The 23,503-nt window shown below is 42.1% G+C and overlaps 1 protein-coding gene across 2 annotated transcripts in view; it reads left to right on the plus strand.

The window, feature by feature from the left end:
• ACSL3 (acyl-CoA synthetase long chain family member 3) overlaps positions 1 to 21,094 on the plus strand; it is a 30,436-nt gene extending 9,342 nt beyond the window's left edge. The window contains exons 3-14 of one of the 2 annotated variants that reach the window (XM_004701643.2): positions 742 to 851; positions 1,602 to 1,740; positions 3,342 to 3,492; positions 5,503 to 5,626; positions 6,048 to 6,119; positions 7,299 to 7,438; positions 10,018 to 10,190; positions 11,635 to 11,709; positions 13,133 to 13,324; positions 14,852 to 14,966; positions 17,730 to 17,887; positions 20,367 to 21,094. In XM_004701643.2, coding sequence (XP_004701700.1) covers positions 742 to 851; positions 1,602 to 1,740; positions 3,342 to 3,492; positions 5,503 to 5,626; positions 6,048 to 6,119; positions 7,299 to 7,438; positions 10,018 to 10,190; positions 11,635 to 11,709; positions 13,133 to 13,324; positions 14,852 to 14,966; positions 17,730 to 17,887; positions 20,367 to 20,524 — 1,607 coding nt within the window. In that variant the 3' untranslated portion in view covers positions 20,525 to 21,094. The remainder of the gene's footprint in view (positions 1 to 741; positions 852 to 1,601; positions 1,741 to 3,341; positions 3,493 to 5,502; positions 5,627 to 6,047; positions 6,120 to 7,298; positions 7,439 to 10,017; positions 10,191 to 11,634; positions 11,710 to 13,132; positions 13,325 to 14,851; positions 14,967 to 17,729; positions 17,888 to 20,366) is intronic. The other variant, XM_045295860.1, reaches the window with a different exon arrangement.
• Positions 21,095 to 23,503: the final 2,409 nt, after the last annotated feature.

Consider the following 23,503-nt stretch of genomic DNA (forward strand, 5'->3'; position numbering starts at 1 on the left):
TATTATATAGTTTTGAACATTTTCAACCTTTTAAAAATTTTTTCTAATTTAGAATAAGTAATTCCTGTACTTGTTCATGCTATATCCTTACTAGCATTATACCTTATGAATTACATTTATAATGTCATCTTTTTTCTTTATATTTAGTGTGTCATTGTATAGGTAAATGGTCTTTTTAATATTAAGCAGCAAGTGGTCAATATATAAAACTTAAAATTTTAGAAATCAGTTATAGTTACTTCTAGTGTCACAGTCAATTGAGTGAGAACATCTGTAGTTGAAACAAAATTTTAAAAATCTTAAATGTTGCAAATCTTGTTGGGAAGTTAGGGAAAAGGTAAGTATGTTAATCGGTACATGGGTTTTCAAAAAGTTGATGAGAAAATTCCCTGATCTTTGAATTGCATTTTTTACCCACTTTTTGAAGCCCTCTTGGATGATAATAGGTGAAGGAAAATAAAAACCACCATGAATTTAACAAGAGAGAGTCCACTGTGTCCCATGAAAGGAACCGTGTGGGTGAAGTAGGTGGCTGCCGGTGGCCGGGTGAGGGTCGTACCTACCAGGTGCTGGTGGCAGATGTGGGCTGCTTCTGTGAAGGTTTGCTGCATTGCCTAGGCTGCCCCTGTGGGGCACTTTTATTGCTAAGCTCTGTTACTGCTCATGTGTGGACTCTCAGCGGATATGTGTGTACACTTGGTGGTTCCATGATGATCTAACTTAGCTTTTTCTTCCCTGAAGTTGTTACGTTATATGCCACTCTGGGAGGCCCAGCGATTGTTCATGGATTAAACGAAACAGAGGTGACCAACATCATTACAAGTAAAGAACTCTTGCAGACAAAATTGAAGGTAAGGAACTGTTATTATTTTCTATCTGATATTTCTGACACGAGCCCTGCGCTTATTAATACCAAGTTCTTTCTTTTAACTCAGTAGATTTGTAAGTGGTTAGGGTTGTCATAATTTTTTCTTTTCTAAGTGAAAGAAAATAACATTTCATATATCCTGAGTTGTGTCATCCATAAAATTGCATGTTATAGCCAATATGCCTACCTCTTAAGTTGAAGCAATTATGGCTTCTTCTCTTCTGTGTTATTTTGGAGAGCTATTTTAAAACTGGTTATTTTTAACCAATTGCATTGAATTCTCAAAATTGTTTCATAAGGAATAACAGTTTCTTTGGTGTCTATGCAGCTCTCTGGAAAACTCAGAAGGACATTTGGCTGCCTGAAAACTGCAGCCTAGAAAACCCTGTGGGGCATTTTACTTTGTCACATGTGATTGCTGTGAGTCACCAGCACAGGGCAGCGGAGTGTCCCTCAACCTGTCTTTACACGCCAGTTGTGCAGGGTGTACCCAAGGGTACATAGGAAATCGAATACTATAAAACAGTCTTTTCAATTTTAGGCCAATATTTTTCCATCAGCAAAAGTGGTATTTACACCCAGTGCACTGGTGTGCGTGTGTGTGTGTGTGTGTGTGTGAAATTACTTTCATAATTCACTGACCACAAGAAAGGTCCGTAGGTTCAGGATTATTGGCACACATAGGCTGTCTGGAGACTGTTGAAGGAAATGGTTCCTGTTTGTGTTTCTCCAGGATATTGTTTCTTCAGTGCCGCGCCTGCGCCACATCATCACTGTCGACAGCAAGCCACCAACCTGGTCAGAATTTCCCAAGGGAGTCATTGTGCACACCATGGCTGCAGTGCAGGCTCTGGGGTCCAAGGCGAGTTTAGGTATGTCAGGGTGTCTGCTTCTCCTTCTCTGTGGACACTGCCACCTTCTGGCCACACAGATGATTTCAGATTGGTGGCAAACCAGGTTTCTAACTTGTTGTGTTGGGAACTAAGGTTACTTAACTCTAGTAGGTATACTTTTAATTGAGCCTTTAAAGAAAAGCTTGAAGGAAAAAAAACCTCAAAATAGTATTAATGTTACAAGAATAGAATGTAATTGAAATTAACTCAGGTACCTTTCTTCTTTTTCATTGGAGTTTAGTTTGCAGTTAGACAAGCTAGAAGCTGGAAGTGCTCGGTTCTGCTTGTAGCCATGGCACCCCAGGAACAGTCAGGGAGGCGGCGGTGGAGGCTGGCAGGATGGATGGAAGGAGTGATTAGAAGATTAAGAGGAATTAAAGATTGTAAATAGTTCTTGATACATACTCTGGGGTGGATGAGAAGGAAAGGCAGTACCTAGGGGACACATTACAAACTTGTCCTCTACATCTGTGAAGTCCTCAGGTAGGTTGGTTCCACGATCACTTGAGACTGGGGTCCTTCAGTGCCATCGCTCGCTGCAGCTGTTAATGCCTGCCTCCAGGCAGCTCCCCTTGAGCTTGCATGCTTTAACCAGGACCCTGAGTACCATCAAGTGACGGCCACCATTGTGGGACAGGGATAGGCTTTTTTTTTTTAGCAAATTGTCTCATGTTCGAGCCAAGCCACCATTGTTTGTTTACTGTTGTTGACTTACAGGAACAACCTTTTGTCCATATTTCCTTTCTTTCCTTTATGAAGTAGCCTTACAGAAGCCACAGTGATATTTGTCACAGATGATGACAAACCCCTAGTCAAAGTGACATTGCTTTCCATCCTTGAAGTTTTAAAATTCAACCTTGAAGATCTTGTGAGATTGGCCCCAGTTGCTCCTTCCCTTCTCCCAGTAGCAGTTGCTATCATCTTCTTACCCGTGGGACTGTCCTTTTTGTCATTACTTTCATTGTAGATTCTTCTGTCTCTTTCCCAGTAGCACATGTATTCTCCATAGGTGCTAGGCTTGACCTCTTTGTGATCCCTGGATGACTATAAAAGGAGCCCTGGTCATTTCATGGCTAAAGGCGTGGCTGCTCACTGGAAGGTCATTGATTTAAGCCAGTGGTTCTCAACCTTCCTAACGCCGTGACCCTTTAATATGGTTCCTCATGTTGTGGTGACCCCCCAACTATAAAATTGTTTTCGTTGCTACTTCATAACTGTAGTTTTGCTTCTGTTCTGAATTGAGCGACCCTTGTGAAAGGGTTGTTCGACCCCCCCAAATGGGGTTTCGACCCAGAGGTTGAGAACCGCTGATTTAAACTCACCAGTTGTTTCTCGGGAGAACGATATGGCAGTCTGCTTGAGTCAAGGTAATACTGTAGAAACCCCATGGGGTAGTCCTGTTCTATCCAAGAGGCCGCTGTGAGTCAGAATTGACTTGACACGGCAATGGTTTGTGTTTTTTGCTACGGAATGACCACAGTCAGTATTTCTTGAATTAACAAATAGTTGAAGAAAAAAAATCAGTGATGTGGCTTAATTTCTTAGAAATGTGTGTGTATGTTTCTTTCTTCCAAATACAGAAGACAGGCTGAAGTGCAGACCGCTCCCCTCGGATATTGCAGTGATCATGTATACTAGTGGGTCCACAGGTTTGCCCAAGGGCGTCATGATCTCTCACAGCAACATCATTGCTGGGATAACGGGGATGGCAGAACGCATTCCAGATCTGGGGTACGTCACAATCAGCCATGCTTGGGTGGTGGTGGTGGGATGGGGGCGGGGGCGGTGTTTGGCACTATTGATCGTTGTGCCTTTCATTTCTGAGTAGTTCCCTAAGTCACTTTGCCAAAAGCATTTCCTTTAGAAAAAAAATCACATTAAAATTAATCATAAAAGATTTAAAACTGTGGTTTAATTATAGACCGTCATTATTAAAAATTATTGCTTTAAAAACTCACATTTTAAGTGCCTGTAATTGTAGCTGTAAATTCTTTAAATTATTTTGATCAGATGGTGGTGTTACCCCTGTAGCTATTTTTATACCTAAATGTTTTATAATCTAGGTCGTTTCTCAACCTGGGGGTCAAACGACCCTTTCACAGGGGTCGCCCAATTCATAACAGTAGCAAAATTACAGTTATGATGTAGCAACGGAAATAATTTTATGGTTGTGGGATCACCACCACATGAACTGTATTAAAGGGTCTCAGCATTAGGAAGGTTGAGAACCCCTGATCTAGGTGAATCTGTAACTCAAGTACTTCTTGAACACTTCTGTGTTTATCGTCTCTAATTTTAAAAAAAGAGAGTATTTTAAAGACAAACTCCAGCAGTAGCATAGCTGGGCATGTGGGGGATTGGAAAGGAAATTGTGCCTGAGGCGGAGTCATGACCTGGTGACTGATCTGATCTGGTGCAGGGGCTGGATCATTACCCAGAGAGAAAGAGCCCTGGTGGTTTAGTGGGTCGTGTTGGACTGCTCACTGCAAGGACAACGGTTGGAACCTACTAGCTGCACTGTGGGAGAAAGAAGAGGCTTTCTGCTGCTGGACTGCAAGGGTCAGCAGTTTGAAACCACCAGCTGCTCGGAGGGAGAAAGATGGCTTTCTACTCGGAAAAAGAGTTTCAAACCTTCAGGGCAGTTCTACCCTGGCCTGTAGGGTTGGAATCGACTTGATGGCAGTGGGCTTCGTTTTGGTTTTCTGCACATTCTTTTTTGGTTTGCTTAGTCGGAGTTACTATGGGATTAAACCTGATGATGGAAACAGAAAGGTTCTGCTTATGTATGGGAAACATTCTGAAAAAATGATAAGCAACTATCAGTTTGCCTCTGTGGCTGATCATATTTTGGAGGTGGAGAAGTGCACTTATGTGCACATGCAGTCACATTTCTTAAGATAAGACTTAAAAAAATATGGTTTACTATTTACCATGCAGTCCAACTCGTAAGTACAGGAACTTTTGTACGATCATGGCAGACAGTTTTGGGGATGGGGGTGGTCTATTGAAGCCCTGACCAAGGTCAGCATTTCAAGATCACCAAGTTGCTCCTTGAGAGGAAGTTGAGGCTTGCTGCTCTCGTAAAAATTTAGTGTTAGAAACTCACAGTTCTGCTCTGTCCTAGAGGGTCACTATGAGTTGAAATTGAGAATTGAGAACTACAAAGACCCATTTTCTCCTTGAATGATTTATACTTTTGTTCAAAAGAAGGCTTCATTTTTCTCCCAGGCCCCACTTTTTCTGATCTGAGAGGATCTCCAGTGGCACAGCAGTTAAGCGCTCACCCAGCTGCTCACTGAAAGGGAGATGATTCAACCCATTAGCCATTTGAAGGGAGAGAAGGATGAGCTGTCTCCTCCCGCAAAAATGTACAGTCCTGGACACAGTCGCTGTCGCTCCACATTGCCTCCAGTGCAGTGGGTTTCCTTGGTTTGGTTCAGGCAGGACTGCCTGCCCTGCACTTGGAGCTCACCACTCCTCTCTTAGTGTCTGCCTCATCAGCTTTATCTTGAGCTGTAGTTAGTACCTCCATTGCCCCATTGCCCAAGCCACACTCACATGCACACATGCATGCCACCAGCAAGCCTGATGGATGCCTGGTGGGCCCTTTCCCAGGCCTTTTCCAGCTTTTTTTGTGCGTGTGTGTATGTATTGTGCCTGTGAGGTTGCACAGACTTGTCCTTCATTACAGTCCCTCTTCTGTCACTGCACAGAGCTGCTCACGTCTGCCTTTCCTTTTAGAGAAGACGACGTCTATGTGGGATACCTGCCTCTGGCCCATGTTCTAGAATTAAGTGCTGAGCTTGTCTGCCTTTCACATGGATGCTGCATTGGCTATTCTTCACCACAGACATTAGCCGACCAGGTACATACCTCAAAATAAAAAACCAATTATGATTTTTAACAATTAAATTTTTCCCTTTAAGCATGACATATCATAAAAGTGCAATTGTTTATTGGGAAATAAGCATTCCTTTTTAAGGGTGTAAGGAGCCATGGTGTCTCAGTAGGATAAATGTTAAAACCCACCGGCTGTTGCATGGGAGAAAGAGGATCCTGTCTGCTTGTGTAAAGGTTTAGAGTCTTGGGAACCCCAAAGCACAATTCTGCTCTGTCCTCCAGTGTTGCTGTGGCCCAAATCAACCCCATAACTTGTGCTCTGTTTCAGTGTTTATTTAGATATAAATAAAATTTTAAAATGATGAATTTGATATATTCTCTGATCTAAGAATGCTGTTGACTTTTAAAATTAAGAATTACTTACACAGATAATTTTCTCTTTCTAGTCTTCAAAAATAAAAAAAGGGAGCAAAGGAGATACATCTGTGTTAAAACCTACACTCATGGCAGCTGTCCCGGTAAGATTGACCACCATTTAATATTGAATGCTAAAGAGCTTTGTTGGCATTTGCTACAGAACAACAGTAATGCTAGCGGAAAGGATATTGGTGTCAAGGTACTCAATGCAGTGTTTATTCCTAATTGTTCTGTATTGCCTTAAGCCCTGTAGGGTGTATTCGCTCTTAGTTTAGCTTTAAATTTAAATCTTTATTTACTAAATATTCAACTTTGTTTCACCTTTTGGGATATTATTTACTCCTTTCCCTGAACTGCTTGTTAAAATCATGTTCATGCTTTATCTGTAGAAAGCTGAAGCCCGTGGGAAATGGGGGTCAGTTTTGAGGTCACCCCTTCTGAGTGAGTTGTATAATTTCTGAGCTCTCAGGGAACAGCTGGCCTAGACACCAAAAAAGCAGAGAAGCAGGCACAGTATGGAGTTATCCAGTGGGGGCTGTGCAGTCTTTTCCAGCCTGGGGTGTAGAGCAATGTGGAAATCGGCCAGCCCTGGCTTTCTGGCTCCTACTCTGGCTTTTCTATTATGTTTGAAAAGTATCGAGGACTCATATTATCAGGGACTTGAATGCTAACAGTCAAGTGTAGTTACTTGCTTATTTATTCCAGATCAAATATGGAGTTGTGGTGTTTCTGTAGAAATAGAGTTTAGTAAATAGTAGCTTACTTCATACTCTGTAGTTCAGCTGAAAATTACATGTCATTTAAAATTATAAAGTAACAAATACTTAAGTCATTAAAGTATACTTCACTGTAATAATCATAGCCAGCAACATGTGAATGCCCACAAGGAGCCTTTCCAGGGTGCAGTATTAAATCCTGAACAAATCCATGGTCCTTTTGTGAGCAAAGAATCTGGCAACCTTATATAAGATCAAGTTGTGAGGGTCTAAAAACCAGCTCAGTGTTCGAATTAGTAAGAAATGAGCAAAGCATTATGCACTCAGTAATGGTCTGTTCCTTCTCTAAGGCTTTTGTTTCTTCTATTTCTTAGTCATGTTTGTGTCTAGAGGTCTTTTGCTATCAAAACAGTTTGTTGTCAGAGCTCTCATTCTCAAACTAATTGTGGTATCCTTTGAAACCTTTGGTCTTAATAGAGCTTTTAAAAAGATACTTTAGTGAGAAATGTAAACCTGATGTTACGATAGAAAGGCAACTATATTAACACCTTTTTGTGTGTCCAGGAAATCATGGATCGGATCTACAAAAATGTCATGAATAAAGTGAATGACATGAGTAGTTTTCAGCGCAATCTATTTATTCTGGCCTATAATTACAAGATGGAACAGATTTCAGAAGGACACACTACTCCACTGTGTGACAGGTAAGCGCTGGTCCTTTCTCTTGGTCTCGCTCAGTCAGAGCCTGGCTAAATGAAGGAGCCGTAAGACAGAATTCATCTTAAAAAGTCAAAAGAACATCCCCCCCACCCCGCTCCCCGCAACTCATAGTAGTTTATTAAAGGAGGAAAAAAGTAATTGTGTGTGTGTGTGTGTGTGTGTGTGTGTTCCATACCCTGAAAACAAATCTCACTTTTCACACTTCTTTCCATCCTGAGGTCTCATGCACGGTAACTTGGATTCTGCTATCAAAAGAACTTTTAAAAATATTTTTAGCAGAAAAGAATGAGAGCACTTAAAACAAAATAGCCGTATTTTTGGAAGAACTATTTTCAGTTACAACTTTGCTTTAGGTGCTCATATTTTCTTTGGTTTTTGTATGGTTTTAATCCCTTGGAGCAGTCATTTTCTATTTGCGTTTAAGTTTATTCAAAACTAACAGAAATGCTACCCTACAAGTTTGTGTTTACATTTTGACCAGTTTCACCCCAGGCCTTATGATTTTGCAGTGCTAGGAGCCATCCACCTGTGAATATGGGTTTTGTTGTGGATATTTTTACATAGCCTGGTGTGGCTGCTGCCTGTCTGTCCATCAGGACAGTGGAACACACAAGACAAAGTCATAGGGACTTCTCAGACAAAACTAAACACCTCATTAGACAAGCTCCTAGTCTGAAGGGCTAATGGACCACATGCACCACAGCCTACGTTACCCCAAGACAAGAACAACTAGATGGTGCCCGGCTACTACTACCAAACCCACTGATGGGGATCTTAACAGAGAGTCCCAGGCAGAGCGGGAGAAAAATGTGGAACAACAGATGAGATTCTCATGAAATTGGAGAGACCCCAAGAGACGCTTAAGGCCTGGAACTGAAGTGATCCCAGAGACTGCGTTTCAGCCAGAGCATTGGCCCATGAGATAGACAGTTACACCGAAGAGAGATAGGTTCCTTAGAACGGGCAGTTCGTTATATGAGATCAAAAGGACATTTTCCCAAAAGCGGGCATGAGAGGGCAGGGAAGAGTAGAAAATGAAGAGGAAAGGAAATGGGGACCTCAGGGCAGACAAGAAGAGCCTGCTGACATATGTATTTGGGAAATGCTACCAGTTTTTTGGTATGTTTCTGTACAGATTACTGAAAGGGAAACAAATTTATTCTGCAAACATTCACCCAAAGCACAATTAAATTAATGAATAAAAACCTGCCACTTCATTTGCAAAATTACTTAAAAATAAAAGGATTGCACCCCTTTAATCAAGGCAATAAGCAATCTATTTTCTTAATGTGTTTTTAAAAGGAAATATAACAATTACTCGCCCCGATTATTGTTTATTTTCCTAGTTCCTCATAGATAATTTACCAGACTTTTTAAAAGATGATAAACACTTCTGAACTTATATTAGTAAAAATTTACTGAAGTGCAATATATAAATATAAACACATTTCTAATAAAACATGCTAAAACAAATGTTGATTTAATTTTATGAAGACAGTGTTTAGTATTAACACACTATACATACATACATACATACATACATACATAACTGTATAGTAAAAGTTATGGAACCTGGTGGTGTAATGGTTTCACATTGGGCAGTGATCTACACCGTTAGCAGTTTGAAACCACCAGCAGCTCTTTTCAAGAAAGACTGGGCTTTCTACTGTAATCAGCGAGTTACAGTTTCAGAAACCCACAGGGTGGAGGGTTACTATGAGTCACCATTGACTTGATGGCAGTGAATTTGGGTTTTGGTTATAGTAAAAGTTACTCTGCTGGCCTTAGCTAGGTTCTTCGTTATACAAAAACCAAACTTCCAAACTTGGAGGTCAAATACAAGAGGGCTTAATAAGTGTGGGAAAATGGCATTAAAAAACGAAATTTCTCTGTGAACTTTTTGAAACTCTTGTTTGTATTACTTGGAAAACTTGTTTTCCCCCCCATAAAAATTACTGTGCTATAATATATAATAAAAATGGTTATTCTCACCATTTTAAGTGTCAAACTTTTACAGAAATTCCCCAGGAGCCCCAGCCCCTCATGACCACTGTTACACAGTTTTCCTTTTCCAGGCCTTCTCTGGAGAAGGTTCTCGTGTGTCTGACATTTCTACGTATTCCAAGGTTCATCCATGTGATAGCCTGTGTCATAGCTTCATTTGTTGTCCCTGGACGAGTAGCATTTGTACAAGGGAGCTTCAAAAGTTTGTGGGGGAAATTTTAATTCCTTTTTTTCTGTGAACTGTTTGGAGCCCTTTGGCATGTACTTGAAAACTTTTTAGGAGGAAATCACATGACGGGGCTTCAAAAAGTTTGTGGAGAAATTCCATTGTTTTTCAGTTCCCTCTGCTCTCCTTCCTTATCCACTTGTTAGCTGACTGAACTATTAGTAGTATTTAAGATGGAGGCAGTGGGGTTAAGAGAATCTCCTGAATGATCTCTATGACTTGGAATAAGTTATTTCATTTGAAAATCTCATCTAGCAAGATTGGATCCTAAAGTGATTTGGAACATTCTGCCCAGCTTTTTCAACTCTTGTGATTCTTGGATTTTTTGTTTAGGTTTGTTTTCCAGAAAGTACGGAGCTTGATAGGTGGAAACATCCGGCTTCTCTTGTGTGGAGGAGCTCCGCTCTCTGCAACCACACAGCGGTTTATGAACATCTGCTTTTGCTGCTCGGTGGGGCAGGGCTATGGCCTCACGGAGTCAGCTGGGGCTGGCACAATCACAGAAGGTGGGTGTTGTCCCGCAAACATGTACCTAAGGTGTTTGTGGAGGAGAATCATGGTAAATTCCTGTCAAGGTTGAGAAAGGTAGGTATTCTGTATGATGACAGGCCTTGGCCATGGTAAAAATTCATCTCGGAGGGTTTTACAGGCTGAACCCATACATGTAGTGCTACAAACTATCAGCACCCTGGAGAAGAAGCGTGAATAACATGTCTTGCACATTTTTCTCACAATCAGTTAATACACTTCTTTCCCTGTAGTAAAACAAACATGCTTTTGTTTGGTTCTGTTCTGTAGGTGTGGGCGCTGAGGCTTACGTGAGGAGCTCTGTGTGGGAGGGGAGAGGTCTGTACGAGTGTAGAGGGAAACTAGATTTGGATGTGGACATTGTAATCAACAGAAGATTCATGGTGACCTGACTTACACCGCTGAGGATCAGCTCTGTACTCCTTCCTGTGCACCTTTGATAGAAAGCTGTGCAAGGCCTGAGGAAATTGTGCTGCTTCTAATCTGTGGTCTACATCTGGCTAGACACTAAACCTTTCTTACCCCATCATCTCCTCCCCCACCTTGAATGCTTCTGTGTACTATCTTGCATTCTTTAATTTCCCCTTTTCTACTCTGTATTTATCTATCCTACCTCTAAATCTCATTTTCCCAAGAATAAGCAATATCAAATTTATGGTTCCTTCCTTCTAGGAGCTCCAATTCTGTTGTAAAAATGTGCATAGTATGTGGGAGTAATCAGTTACAGTTGAAGTATTAGAGAGCAGCCTTTTATTCCTGACACCTGATCAATTTTTGAAAGGGAAGCAAACAATGCATTAGTAATTGATAATAGAGGTCGGTTCTCCTCCTGAATATTGGGAATCAAATATCTCAGTCTCAGCCTGGTGTTAGTGTGTGACTGTATGTTGGGTGCGAGAACATTAGTGGCTGTGAGGGGAGGGGGAGGGGTGGTGGTTGTGCAGTGTCAGGCCTGGGGGTGTGGCGGAGGTGGGTAGGTACAAACCACTGTGGCCACAACCCTTGAAGAAAGCCGTTAGAGACTCACGAACCAGGCGGCTACTTCTATGGATGAAACTGGCCTTGGTGTGAGGACATGTGAGGGGAGTGGAGCTGACGTGCCCACATAAAGGAACCCTCTGTTGTTAAGGTGCTGGAAATTGAGGCCCCCTGGCCACCAGTCCTTTCTTAATACGGTGGTAACTAATTCAAGTTTAAAATAAACAATGAGTCAGCATTGACTTGAGTTTGGGTTTTTTCTTTAAGGGACCAAACAGTGCATCCACACAAGTCACACCGCTTTTTAAACAGTTCGTTCATTCAATTTTCAAAGGTTCTTGGGGGATCTTTAAGCGTGTGATATATCATCTTAGTAATTTAAGAAAACAAAGCAGTTTATTAATGTGTTACTATTATTTCAAGCACATTTTTTCCTCTTTTTAGTGTGGGACTATAATACTGGCAGAGTGGGGGCGCCGTTAGTTTGCTGTGAAATCAAGTTAAAGAACTGGGAAGAAGGTAATGACCCTTTCTAACCAACATGACGCTGAGTTTCTGTAATATTAAACTTTTACATTAGAGTTGGGCATCATTTTTTTATCTTTCCTTAGAATATATAGTCACCCCTGGGCACCCTTCTTAAGATGGAGATATTTTTTGGAGGACTATATGAATACATTTATTTTGCTTTATTCAAAGATCGTTTCAAATAATTAGTATTTTTATTTTATTGCATAAATGCAGGTCAGAATTGAGGAAAAAGTAAATGCACTTACTATTAATGACAATAGTTTTTCTAGAAATGAAATAATAAAATTTGTCTTATGAAGCTGAGGATCCTTTTATTGGCTTCCCATTTTTATTTCTCTCGAGAGACTTCAATTTAGGATTTTCAGAATGAAATTCACCAACATTCCATTAAAGCTCTTCTACTTTTCAATTTAAATGTCCGTCACTTAAAAAACAAACCACTTATGTATGGTTTTTTGGGGGGGGGGTATATCCTCTTCACAAAGTAAAGATGCTAAGGCTCATCTGCCATTTCAGCTGACTTTTAGCAGAATTAGGGAAAATTTTCAGCAAATTTTAGCTTTAAGAGTCATCTTGAAATTATAAGGAATAAATAAAATACCGGCTTATGGGACTTTCATTTTATTCAGAGGTTTCTTCTGTGTCCATGCATGAATCTAATACCTTCTTCAGTCTATTAGTATAATATCAAAGAATCTTTTTTTAAAAAATCACCTGTGTAGTATTTCACATCGCACACCAGGGTGGGAATCTTTTTTTTCTGCCAAGGGCCATTTGGATATTTATAACATCATTTGTGGGCCATTCAGAATTAACAGCTTAAAAATGAGCCTGCTGTGTTTGGTCAGACATTTAAGTAACTCACCCCAAATGTGATAGCTGAAACTGCTTCTCTGGTGAGGTGTGTGACATTAGCTGGTATTGATAATTTTTCAGATCTGTGCGCTGGACACCCCCCACTCATGCCCTAGATGGAGGAGGAGTCCTGGTGGCACAGTGGGTAACGCATCCAGCTGCTAACTGGAAGATCAGGGCTTTGAACTTACCAGTTGCTTTGTGGGAGAAAGATGTGACAGTCTGCTCCCATAAAGATTTACAGCCTTGGGAACCCTATGGGGCAGTTTTACTTTGTCCTGTGTCTTGTGAATTGAAATTGACTGAACGGCAGTGGATTTTTATAGATAGAAGATGCTGGATTTTATTAGATTTTTTTTCTTGGAATAGTGCTTTTTATGCTTATTGCTAAGTGATTGGAAATTTGTACCATGTTTCGTGTTTTCAAGCTTTGTATCTGCCTTGTGTCTTGGGGAAATTAATTGGATTCAAATAAGAGATATTATTAGAAACTAATGGCTTAAGTGTTCACATATATTTCGATGAAAGGACTGAGTCAATAACTTATGTGCATTAGGTGGATACTTCAATACTGACACACCACATCCCAGGGGTGAGATTCTTATTGGTGGCCAGAATGTGACAATGGGATACTACAAGAATGAAGCCAAAACAAAAACTGATTTCTTTGAAGATGAAAATGGACAGAGGTGGCTGTGTACTGGTGACATTGGAGAGTTTGACCCGGATGGCTGTTTGAAGATCATTGGTGAGCCAGTTAATTCTGGTTTGCATGTCAATGTTCCTGATACCATTGCATAAAGTAGAGTTGATGTAGACAGAGAAACCGTGCAATCATGTGAAACTGTTGGTGTGGGCTCTGCATCACCCTGGATCTGGAAGCTTGTAGCATGATTTGTATTAGAATTCTCAAATGATTCAACAATACTGGCGTTTTAAATGCATACTTGTTGTGAAATGCCATCAAATCCATATTAGGTAATTTTTAAGAGTGGAATTATTTCCTGCTCCTGTCTGTGGCCCACTTACCTCACCCTGCCTCTCAGGTGCTTTCTCAGTTACTGACATTTTTGTCCACATCGTGCTTATGAAGGACTTGGGGGCTGACAGAGACATCTCCCCCATTGGCTTCCCATGCCTAATCCGTAGCCTCCTGAGTCTCATGTACAATACACTTCAAAACCAGCTTCTTCCTTCTTTTCTCTGCCCCCTCACTTGATGGTAGGTCTGGCCTTCGCCTCTGTCACCTGGACTGTCGTGTGCATTTCTCTCTGTTGCCATGCTGGCGGCCTTCTCATTGCCGCCTGTGGATTCTAAACACTGACCTTGTTAGGTTACTTTCTTGCTGAAAACCTTTCTGTGGCTCCTAAGTTCAGTTCGGAGCATGTTAATTCTGTGGCCCATGTTCACCTCTCTCTCCCCTGTCACTTCCAGCTGCTACCTTCTCATTTCATGCACTTCAAGCTGACATGCTACTTCTGGGCCTTTGCCAGGGTGGTTCCACTTGACCACCTATGTTGTCCCTTTAAGGCACAGCTCAGGTCTCACTCCCAGGAATTCTTTTGAATCCCCACATTGGTGAGTGAACGCGTGTTATGTGCATAGCAACTTGGTGTACAATAGAGCAACACACTGCCCAGTTGTGCCATCCTCACAATTGTTGCTTGAGCCTTTATTTATAACTCCATCTTGTTTTTTGTCCACATCTTTGAGGGTCTTCCTCCTTTTCTCTGACCGTCCACTTCATAAAGCATGAAGTCCCTTTCCAGGGTCTGGTCTTTCCTGATCCCATGTTCAAAGTACTTGCGGTGGAGTCTCATTATCCTTGCTCTTAAGGAGCATTCTAAAGGTAGTTTTCCCCAAATAGATTTGTTTATTCTTCTGGCAGTCCATTGTTCACCAACAGCATAAATGTTAGGAATTTTTCTGTCATCTATCTTTCACATGCTTATGAGGCCACTGAAAATAGTCTGGCGGTGTCAGTGCTGTCACACTCAACGTTTTTGCATCATGCAACTCTCCAGAGTAGGACCCGTTGACTATTTCAGTCACTGGCTCAGTTTATGACCTTAATGTTTAAGTCAAAAAAGTAGTTTTTCTGTTTAAAAAAAAAATGCATTTGATAGTATAAAAATTAGGGTGTACTTTTATTCTGGTCATTATAATGAACCTAATCAGCAGCCATTATTTAGGGAATGGGCAATATTTATGTGCAGTGAAGTATTATTCTCATTTATTCGCTTTCTTCCTCTCCCTCCTTTCCTGTTCTGCACAGATCGTAAAAAGGACCTTGTAAAACTCCAGGCAGGAGAGTATGTGTCTCTTGGGAAAGTAGAAGCTGCTTTGAAGAATCTCCCACTAGTGGACAACATTTGTGCGTATGCAAACAGGTAAGGAACTTAAGTTGTATGAAAACATGGGCTGTGCTAATTGGTATTAACTGCCTTTGTGGGCCTGTGTGATCCCTGGTGGCGCAGGTTGTTGGGCATTGCATTGCAACCACAAGGTTGTTGGTTCAAACCTACCAGCTGCTCCACAGAAGCAAGATGAGGCTATATTTTTCTAAAGAGTGACAAATTGTAGGGAGCAGTTCTGCTCAGTTCTATGTGGTTGCTGTGTGAGTTGGAATTCAGTCAGTGGCAGTGAGTTTGGTTATGAGCCTTCTTTGTAAAATTGCTCCAAGGATTCTTTTTTTTTTTTTTCCAGTGACAGATTTTTTTTTATATTTAAAAACAAAACCAACCTCCCCCCAAATAGCCCCCCAAACAAACAAAAAACCAGATTAAATAAAATGTACTGTAAATATACCCAGCAAACATCTGTATGTGCAATTAAATACTGTGTCTGTTACTGTGGCACAGCTTCAAACAATAGACAAGTGTTCTGGGGCAGGAGGAGGCCCGTGGGAAACTCTGGGGTGTTGGGGGACAAGATGGGGGAAGTAAGAGGGAGGGGAAATCAATTTCGTTTTTCTTAATTCTGTCCATATAAATATATTCATAAAGACCAGAAAAGAAAAGGGAGCTTGGGATGATAAGGAAATAGGAGAATAGGGAGTATGGGACCCTCCTAATTCTACCTGGCCAAAAAAAGGGAGAAAGAAACGTAATTTGATGGTGGGAGAAGAGATATACAACATGATAGAAGAGGATGGGAAAGAGAGGGAGGCGAGAGGAGCTGGCCAGGGCCACAGCGGCATCAAGGCGGCCATTGCACTGCGTCAGTTCTCATCGTCGTCCATACAGTCTGAGGCTCCAGTTTGGCCTCGTCTCCCTACTTCCTGCCTGGGCCCCCGGTCGGTCTGGGTCCTGTGCTGCTCCTTCCCATCTCCGCTCACTGGGAGCTGGCTCGCTCCAGGTCCTCAGGTCATAGTTCGTTTTGGCCACTCGAAGTTTGAAGCGACTCACGGAGTTGTTGAGGCGAAGGGAGGCATTCTGGGCGGCCAGGGGGCTGCCCCAAGGATTCTTAGTGGTTGGCTCTGGGAATGGCCTCTTTGAACTAGTCATCTGGGGATTATTTTCCGTGATGCCTCCCCTCTGCCCCGGTTTTCTTCATCACGCTCAGCATTGTGTCTCTGTGGTGGGGAGGAGATGGGAGAAAACAACAACCCTGCTTTCTTCTTGCTGCTCTCTGCCTGCTCAGCAGAGCACCAGCGAACCAGCCAGGACAGATGAAGGGAAGAAGGGCTGTTGGAGCAGTGCCTGGCTCCGTTCTTCCCAGTCACCTGTTTTCTACTTGCGTCTGCTTGGGACCTTGTCCTGGCCTGGGGCTCCCAGGTGCAGTGAAGCATGGAGAGTTCCTGATCCAGGACCACACAGAGGCAGCTGAAGAGCAGAGCTTCCAGCCAAATCCCAGAAATGCTGTTTTTAGGGAATGTGTGAGAATTTCAGATGCAAACCCTGCCTGTTTGGTTTTTTTTCCTGTAACAACCTTGCACTTGGAAATTTTTCTCTAGTGTTATTGAACAGATATTTTCTGGGCTGACCTAAGATCCTGACATCTTTAATTTTGGGGAGAAGATCCAATTTAAAAACAGGCTTTGGGGTGCAGACCAAGTGAAAGATTAACTGCTACTGACTTGAAAATTGACCTGCCTTTTGAGTAGCCATTTTACATAGTTTTAGTCATGTTGGAAGTCAGTCTGGGCTGTATTTTATGACACTATCCTGAACTATTTATAATCTGCTGCCTTTAGTGAAAGATTAGTTATTTTTTAGTGGCTTTCAGAAAAGTATGTTTCCACAGGTGCGCCGTATTTGGCATTCTCGCAACACAGATTTTGATGACATCAACAAGAAAAATGGTTATGGTCAAGATATCTTGATTTTCTGCCATATAATTTTAGCTAGAGTTTTTAGACACTCAGTAGTGACTTTTTAACATAAGCAGTGGCATATCCTCGTGGAAGGAGTCTTGGTGGTGGTGTTGGTTACCCATAGAGCTCCTGACTGGAAAGTCAACAATTTGGGCTCGCCAGCTGCCAGTGGGAGAAAGATGAGACTGTTTGTTCTTGTAAGGATTTATCGCCTGGGAAACCCTAGGCCCCTGTCCTGTAGGGTCATGTGAGTTGGAAAATCAACTTGATGGCAATGGGTTGGAGTGGGAGAATGCATTATGATATTTTTAAAAGATGATTTTAAAACGTATAGTAATATCCATAATAGTTCTGCATGGTTGAAATTTATGTCATGAAATAAAAGATGGATTTTTTTCTAAGCAGTGAAATGTTCTGCCCCCAAACATTGGAACCATCTCAGTCATTCTCTCTGTCATTGAGTGGATTCCTACTCAGAGTGACCCCGTAGGATGAGTGGAACTGCTCCTGTGGGTTATTGAGGCTGTACTTTTTTATGGGGAGTAGCAGCTGTTGATTTTGAACTGCTGACCTTCTGGTTAGTAACCCAATGGGGAACCACTTGGTGGTTTCAAACCAATAACCTTGGAGCTAGAAGCCCAACTTGTAAACCACTACCATCAGGACTCCTAAATATGCCTTATGCATGCTCAAAATAACTCAGGTGGAATTAATAGTGAATTAACAGCTGCCAGTGTTAATCAAGCAGTTGTGCTTCCTCCGTATTGTGTGTGTGTGTGTGTGTGTGTGTGTGTGTGTGTGTAAGTTCCTTTGCTAAGGTGTCTTTTAATTGTTTCAGTTATCATTCCTATGTCATTGGCTTTGTTGTGCCAAATCAAAAGGAACTGACAGAACTGGCCCGGAAGAAAGGACTGAAAGGAACGTGGGAGGAGCTGTGCAACAGCTGTGAAATGGAGAATGAGGTTCTGAAAGTCCTTTCTGACGCTGCTATTTCAGGTGAGTGTGCTGTGGGACTGACTGGGAAGAGCTGAGGTGGGAGCAGGTGTGTTTAACTGTAGTCCCCTGGTTCTGTTACTCTGCTAGCAAACAGTGACTGTGTTCTGATACTAGTAGAGGGAAGAATATTCTTCTCAAGCTCCTATTCAGATCCCTCTGGGGTCTCACACAGTGTCCACACAGCCAGACTAAAGGTGTCCCCTGACAGCTACAGGCTACCGGAATGTTCTGTCATTGTAACTTTTGTTTCCTGGATTGACCATTTCTTAGTTGTTTTCAAGGGCCTGGCAATCTGAGCCCATAAGACAAAGAATGAGAACTTGCAAGGAATTGTCTTATGGGGGCTAAACAGATCAGAAGTCCACAGGAGTGTCAGATGTGTCAGGAGGCTCCTTCAGGGAGCCTCCTGAAGGAAGCCTTAAAGTCCGGGCCTTAAAGCCTGGCATCTGGGGGAGGTGGGCCCACTGGATTACCTCAGCTGATCCTGCTTACTTACTGATTATAGAATTTAATCTACACAATCACTTCACAGCAACACCTAGATTAGTATAGGAATTGAAGAGCTGGGTCCTTGAGCCTAGCCCGGCTGGCCCGTGACAGTGACCACTGGCGGTTACCCCTTGTCACCTTGGTTCCTATCGCATCTGAAACCACGAGTAATCTCCAAAGAGGAGCACAGACAGCAGACTTGAGCCTGATGCAGTGCAGCTACCCTACTGCCCTGCTACCCCACTACCCCACAGACAACTTGAAAGCACGCTAACTTGCTCCCCAGAAGAGGATGCAGTTTAGGGGCGTTTTTTTGTTTTTGTTTTTTGAAATGCTCCTTCTCTGATACCTTGTAACTTAAATACTGTGATGCACAGTTAACCTTTATTAATACATTTTATGCCATATAACAAAGGAATCAGAAGAAAACACAAATAATTAAAACATAGTCCAACATCACACAAAGGAAGAAATCTTCATAACCATTAAAATTCCCATTTCTCTGACAGCTGGCCCTGTGCTTGCAGCTAATATTCTCTTGCATCCCAGGCTGGCAGGAGAGCAGTGGCAGTGTTGGACCAGGTGATGCTGATGCAGAGCGGAGAGTGTGAGGCGGAAACCCACCTGTCTCCCCGCACTCACCTGCCCAGACCCTGACATCTTCTTAGCCCCTGGTGGGTTCCCTTTAGCCCAGGGGTTCTCAACTTTTCTAATGTTGCGACTCTTTAATACATTTCCTCATGTTGTGACTGCCTAACCATAAAATTATTTTTGTGGCTACTTCATAACTGTCATTTTGCTAATGTTATAAACCGGGCAACCCCTGTGAAAGGGTCGTTCGACCCCCAAAGGGGGTGCGGCCCACAGGTTGAGAACCACTGCTTTAGCTCTAGCCCTTGGGGCAGTCATGTGGGGTCCTTGCATGACAGTACTCTTGTTCTCAATATTTCATCAACCGTTTGGGGAGCACCCTGAAGTCCCAAGAATCTCAAAACTGAAACCCCATGTGTTCTTTTCATGTTTCTTTTTTGGGGTCACATTTAGAATTGGCGCCTCTCTTGTTTCCCAGGGCTACTGTATACTTTATTTTCAGTTGATAAGTTATAAGGGTAAGTGTTAAACTGTTTCCCCTTATTACATTGCTACATAACTCAGAAAGATACTACTTTTTTCAAATGTTTCATGAAGCACTTTTGCAAGTAGTCATTTTGTTCAGTGAATATTTTGTGGAAGAAATACTGGAAAACTTAATCTTATAAAGGAAGTGTGATTTGTGTCAAAGCTGCATCTTCGTCATCATTTTCTCCCTCCGTCCATGACTGGGATGCTAAGTGGTGTGTGTGGGGTCAGGCTTGGGGGAGCCTGCAGAGAGGAACTCCATAGTCAGCGAGCATGCCACCCTCACCTGTTTGACAGCATTGGTTCAGTGTCAGAATGTAACTATTTCCAAAGTCACGGTGCTCTTCATAATAAAGGCCAAGGAAATAAATGGGTATGGAGAGCGAATCCCCTTTGCTTTCCTGCCTCAACCCTGGGCTGCTCTCAGCTTAGTTTGATGCTCTTGTTCTCAGCCTTTGCACACGCTTCTAGAGACTTAGAAGGTTAGCCAGCCTGTGCTTCCACTGGCCTTTTCTTTGAACCTATCAATGTGTTGTTGCAAAATATCTCCTCACCTACACATAGATTTAACTCATTTTGAGTGACTGAATTTTATTCTATCTGCGCCTATATAACATGTAGGTTCTTTTTTCCCGTTTTTCTTTATTGTGGTCTGGGTGAAAGTAAGGCATATAGGATTTTTTTTTTTTGCAATTCATACTTTTCTTTTTAATGTATTAGCAGTGTTTTCAAGGGTTGGTTTTTTTTTTCTTCAAGACCATTAATTCAGTGTTGGCATGGGTGCTCAAAGACTGAGGAAGTTCAACTTGCCAAAGATTTTGTATCTTTTTAATGTATTTTTCATTCCCTCCCCCCCACCCCACGGTCTTAGCAAGTCTGGAAAAGTTCGAAATTCCAGTAAAAATTCGTCTGAGCCCCGAACCGTGGACCCCTGAAACCGGCCTTGTGACAGATGCCTTCAAGCTAAAACGCAAAGAGCTTAAAACACATTACCAGGAGGACATTGAGCGAATGTATGGGAGGAAATAACGACTCTATGTTTTGGCATCTCTTTGCTGCAGTGAGCTGAGATCAAATAGGAAAATACTTGAAATGCACGCCTCCAGCTTCGAGGCTCACTCCACACCTCCTGTTCACCCTCAGCTGTTCTTTCCCGGCAACACCGGCTCTGGCAGGATTAGTAAAATATTAATCAACAAATCTGTGTCGGTCTCTTCTTTCGTCCCCTCACCCTCAGCTCATGCTTCCACCGGTGACTGTCCCCATGTGCAGATTTTCCTGAATCATTGGGGAAGCAGTGATTTTAAAACCTCAAGTTTTTAAACATGATTTATATGTTCTGTATAATGTTCAGTTTGTAACTTTTTAAAAGTTTGGATGTATAGAGGGATAAATAGGAACTATAAGAATTGGTTATTTGGGGGACTTTTTTTACTTACAGTATTTAAAAATACAAGGATATTGATGTGAAATTATGTAGATTTCAACTGCCTGTGAATCAAATCATTGTTGATCAAAATATCTGTTGCTGTGTAATTTTTTGTCATATATGCATTTGAGAGAAATAAATATACCCATCCACATGTTTTAAGAAACTGAGACCTTGTGAAATATATTGCCTGCCATTGTTTGCTTCATGTATATATTTACTTATTTGAACTAATAAAATAGTACATTCTTTGGTACTAAACCAAAACCTATCAAAATAGTAGGAACCCAGGTGATGTTATTAGGTGGACATTGGGCTGCTCAATGCAAGGTTGGTGGTTCAAACCTGCCAGTCACTCCATGTAAGGCAGATGAGGTGTTTTTTACTCCCATAAAGATTTACATATCCATCCGGAGGTTCCAAAACCACATCTGTAGGGTCACTGGGAGTTGGAAATGACTCGGTGGCAGTAGATTCATTTTCCTTTTGCCTGTTACCAAAGTGTCTCAATGTAGTAGTAAAGAATTAAACTCGGGAGTAGAACCTCGGCTCAGGTATCTGCCATTAACAAGTGCAGCCCTTGGTTTTGCGTTTGAAGCCAGGAAGGTAGCCTCACCAAAAAGGAGCAAACCTGACGACGGAATGTTAGAAACAAGAAAATGTCATTGTTTTCTGCCAGTTGACCACATGTGATTGAGTAGTCTGTATTTGTGGGAGTGTTAAGTGTGGGAATCTATCCCCAGTGTGCATATTGTACTTTTTGTCTCGATGGTGTAACCCTATGAGAAAACAGACCAACCCACCCAAAACCTCCCTGCTGTCCAATTGATTCCAACTCCTAATGACTTCACATAACAGGAGAACGGCCCCTCTGGGCTTCCAGACTGGGGGGGTTGAAAGCCTCGTCTTTTTCCCAGGGGCCTGTCGAGAAAGTACATGGAACATTTATTTTCTACAAACCTTTTGAAGCCTCCTTGTAAATCTCCTTTCAGAATTGGAATTTTTTTCACCACCTATTGTGATTGGGTCTAACATTTACACAGCAAATCAGTCTTCAGTTCTTGACATGTGTTGTGACGTTGACTGTGGTCCCCACGGTGTGGGCACACTACGCTCAGTTTCCACATGCCCTTTCCTGTCCCTGCTTTCTGGACAGTGTCCTTGGGCTCACCCTGCCCTTCGCTCAAGTGGTGGGCAATGACGAGTTGTGTACCTCCCTGGGATTAGTGCTCGCTCAGTAACTCTCCACACTTACTGCTCTCAAGAGTCCAAACCGACCCCTAGTGGCCCTCTGGGACAGGGTAGAACTGCCTTGTGGGATTTCGAGGCTACAGGAGTTAGGAAAGTTGCCCCCCTCTTCCTTGGGTCAGCTGGTGGTTTTCAACTGCTGGCCTAGCAACCCAAAGAGGAACCACTCTATCACTAAGCTACTTTGCTGAGTTTAGGGGAAGGTGTGAGTTCAATTTCAGATTTGAAGGTTTACCGGCTGTAGTCTCAGGTTCCACCCATCTTTATCAGATGCATAGTTTCTGTAATGTGACGTTCTGTACCATATTCTCTAAGGACCTTGTATGGTCTCCGAATGATGGGCTGGAAATCAGAGTCCCTCGAGTTTTAGCCTCAGGATCCTGGTGGCTGATGTTGGTACATGATTGTACTTCTTACTTCACTGTTCCTTGCTGCAGTGGTGGAGAGACCACTAGCTGCTTTTTGGTTTTCCCCTCTCCTTTTTGGTAGATTGCGCTGCGTGTGAGGCTGGGGATGGATGTAGCTTGTTTAAACATCACCTTAACCTCAGTTTATTGGTAACCTCACCTCTCTGTGCTAGAAAATGAGACAGTTTATGAAGTGTTTCTGATAATACATTCTCATTAAGCTAATGACTTAATTGACTTTGCAATGAGGGGTATTGAGGTTTAATTTGTTAAGTGTTTCAGTATAGAAATTATTTATGGCTCTAGGAATGTCACTCAGCAGTCTTTACCTATGTATTGCCTGTCTTCTGTTCAGTGGATTATCAACAGTGATGCTGTGTTCAGAACACGGCTGAAAAGGTCAGTTAACACATTTTTCATGTCACACTAGTTATTCTCTTGATTAGCATCACATGAAAAACATTAAAGTAAAAAAAATGAAAATAGAGGTGACACAGTATCGTGTGCCTTTTGTTCACGTTACCAACATGGTGCCCAAAAGCTATGCAGTGCAGGGGGGCTTTCTCACCTTGTCTCAGGTTTTTAATATTTGCCTGATTTTAATTCTCGATGACTGCAGAAGCCACCGTGTTTAAATCAAACACTGAAATTTAATGAAACCCTTCTCTATGCATCAAGATGTATTCTGCAGCAATCTCCATTGCCTGGGGCGGACAAAACTGTTTCTGATGTTTTGTCAAAGGAGTTTTTAAAATTTTAATTTTAATGAAGGCTCATACAATTCATACATCCATCCATTGTGTCAAGCACATATGTACATTTGTTGCCCTCATCATTCTCAAAACATTTGACTTCTACTTCAGCCCTTAATATCAGGTGCTCATTTCCCCACTCCCTCCTCCCTCATGAACCCTTCATAATTCA

This window comes from Echinops telfairi, unplaced genomic scaffold (genome assembly GCF_000313985.2).
Source record: "Echinops telfairi isolate 266 unplaced genomic scaffold, ASM31398v2 ScPeMD7_3;HRSCAF=10, whole genome shotgun sequence".
In the NCBI taxonomy this organism is placed as follows: domain Eukaryota; kingdom Metazoa; phylum Chordata; class Mammalia; order Afrosoricida; family Tenrecidae; genus Echinops; species Echinops telfairi.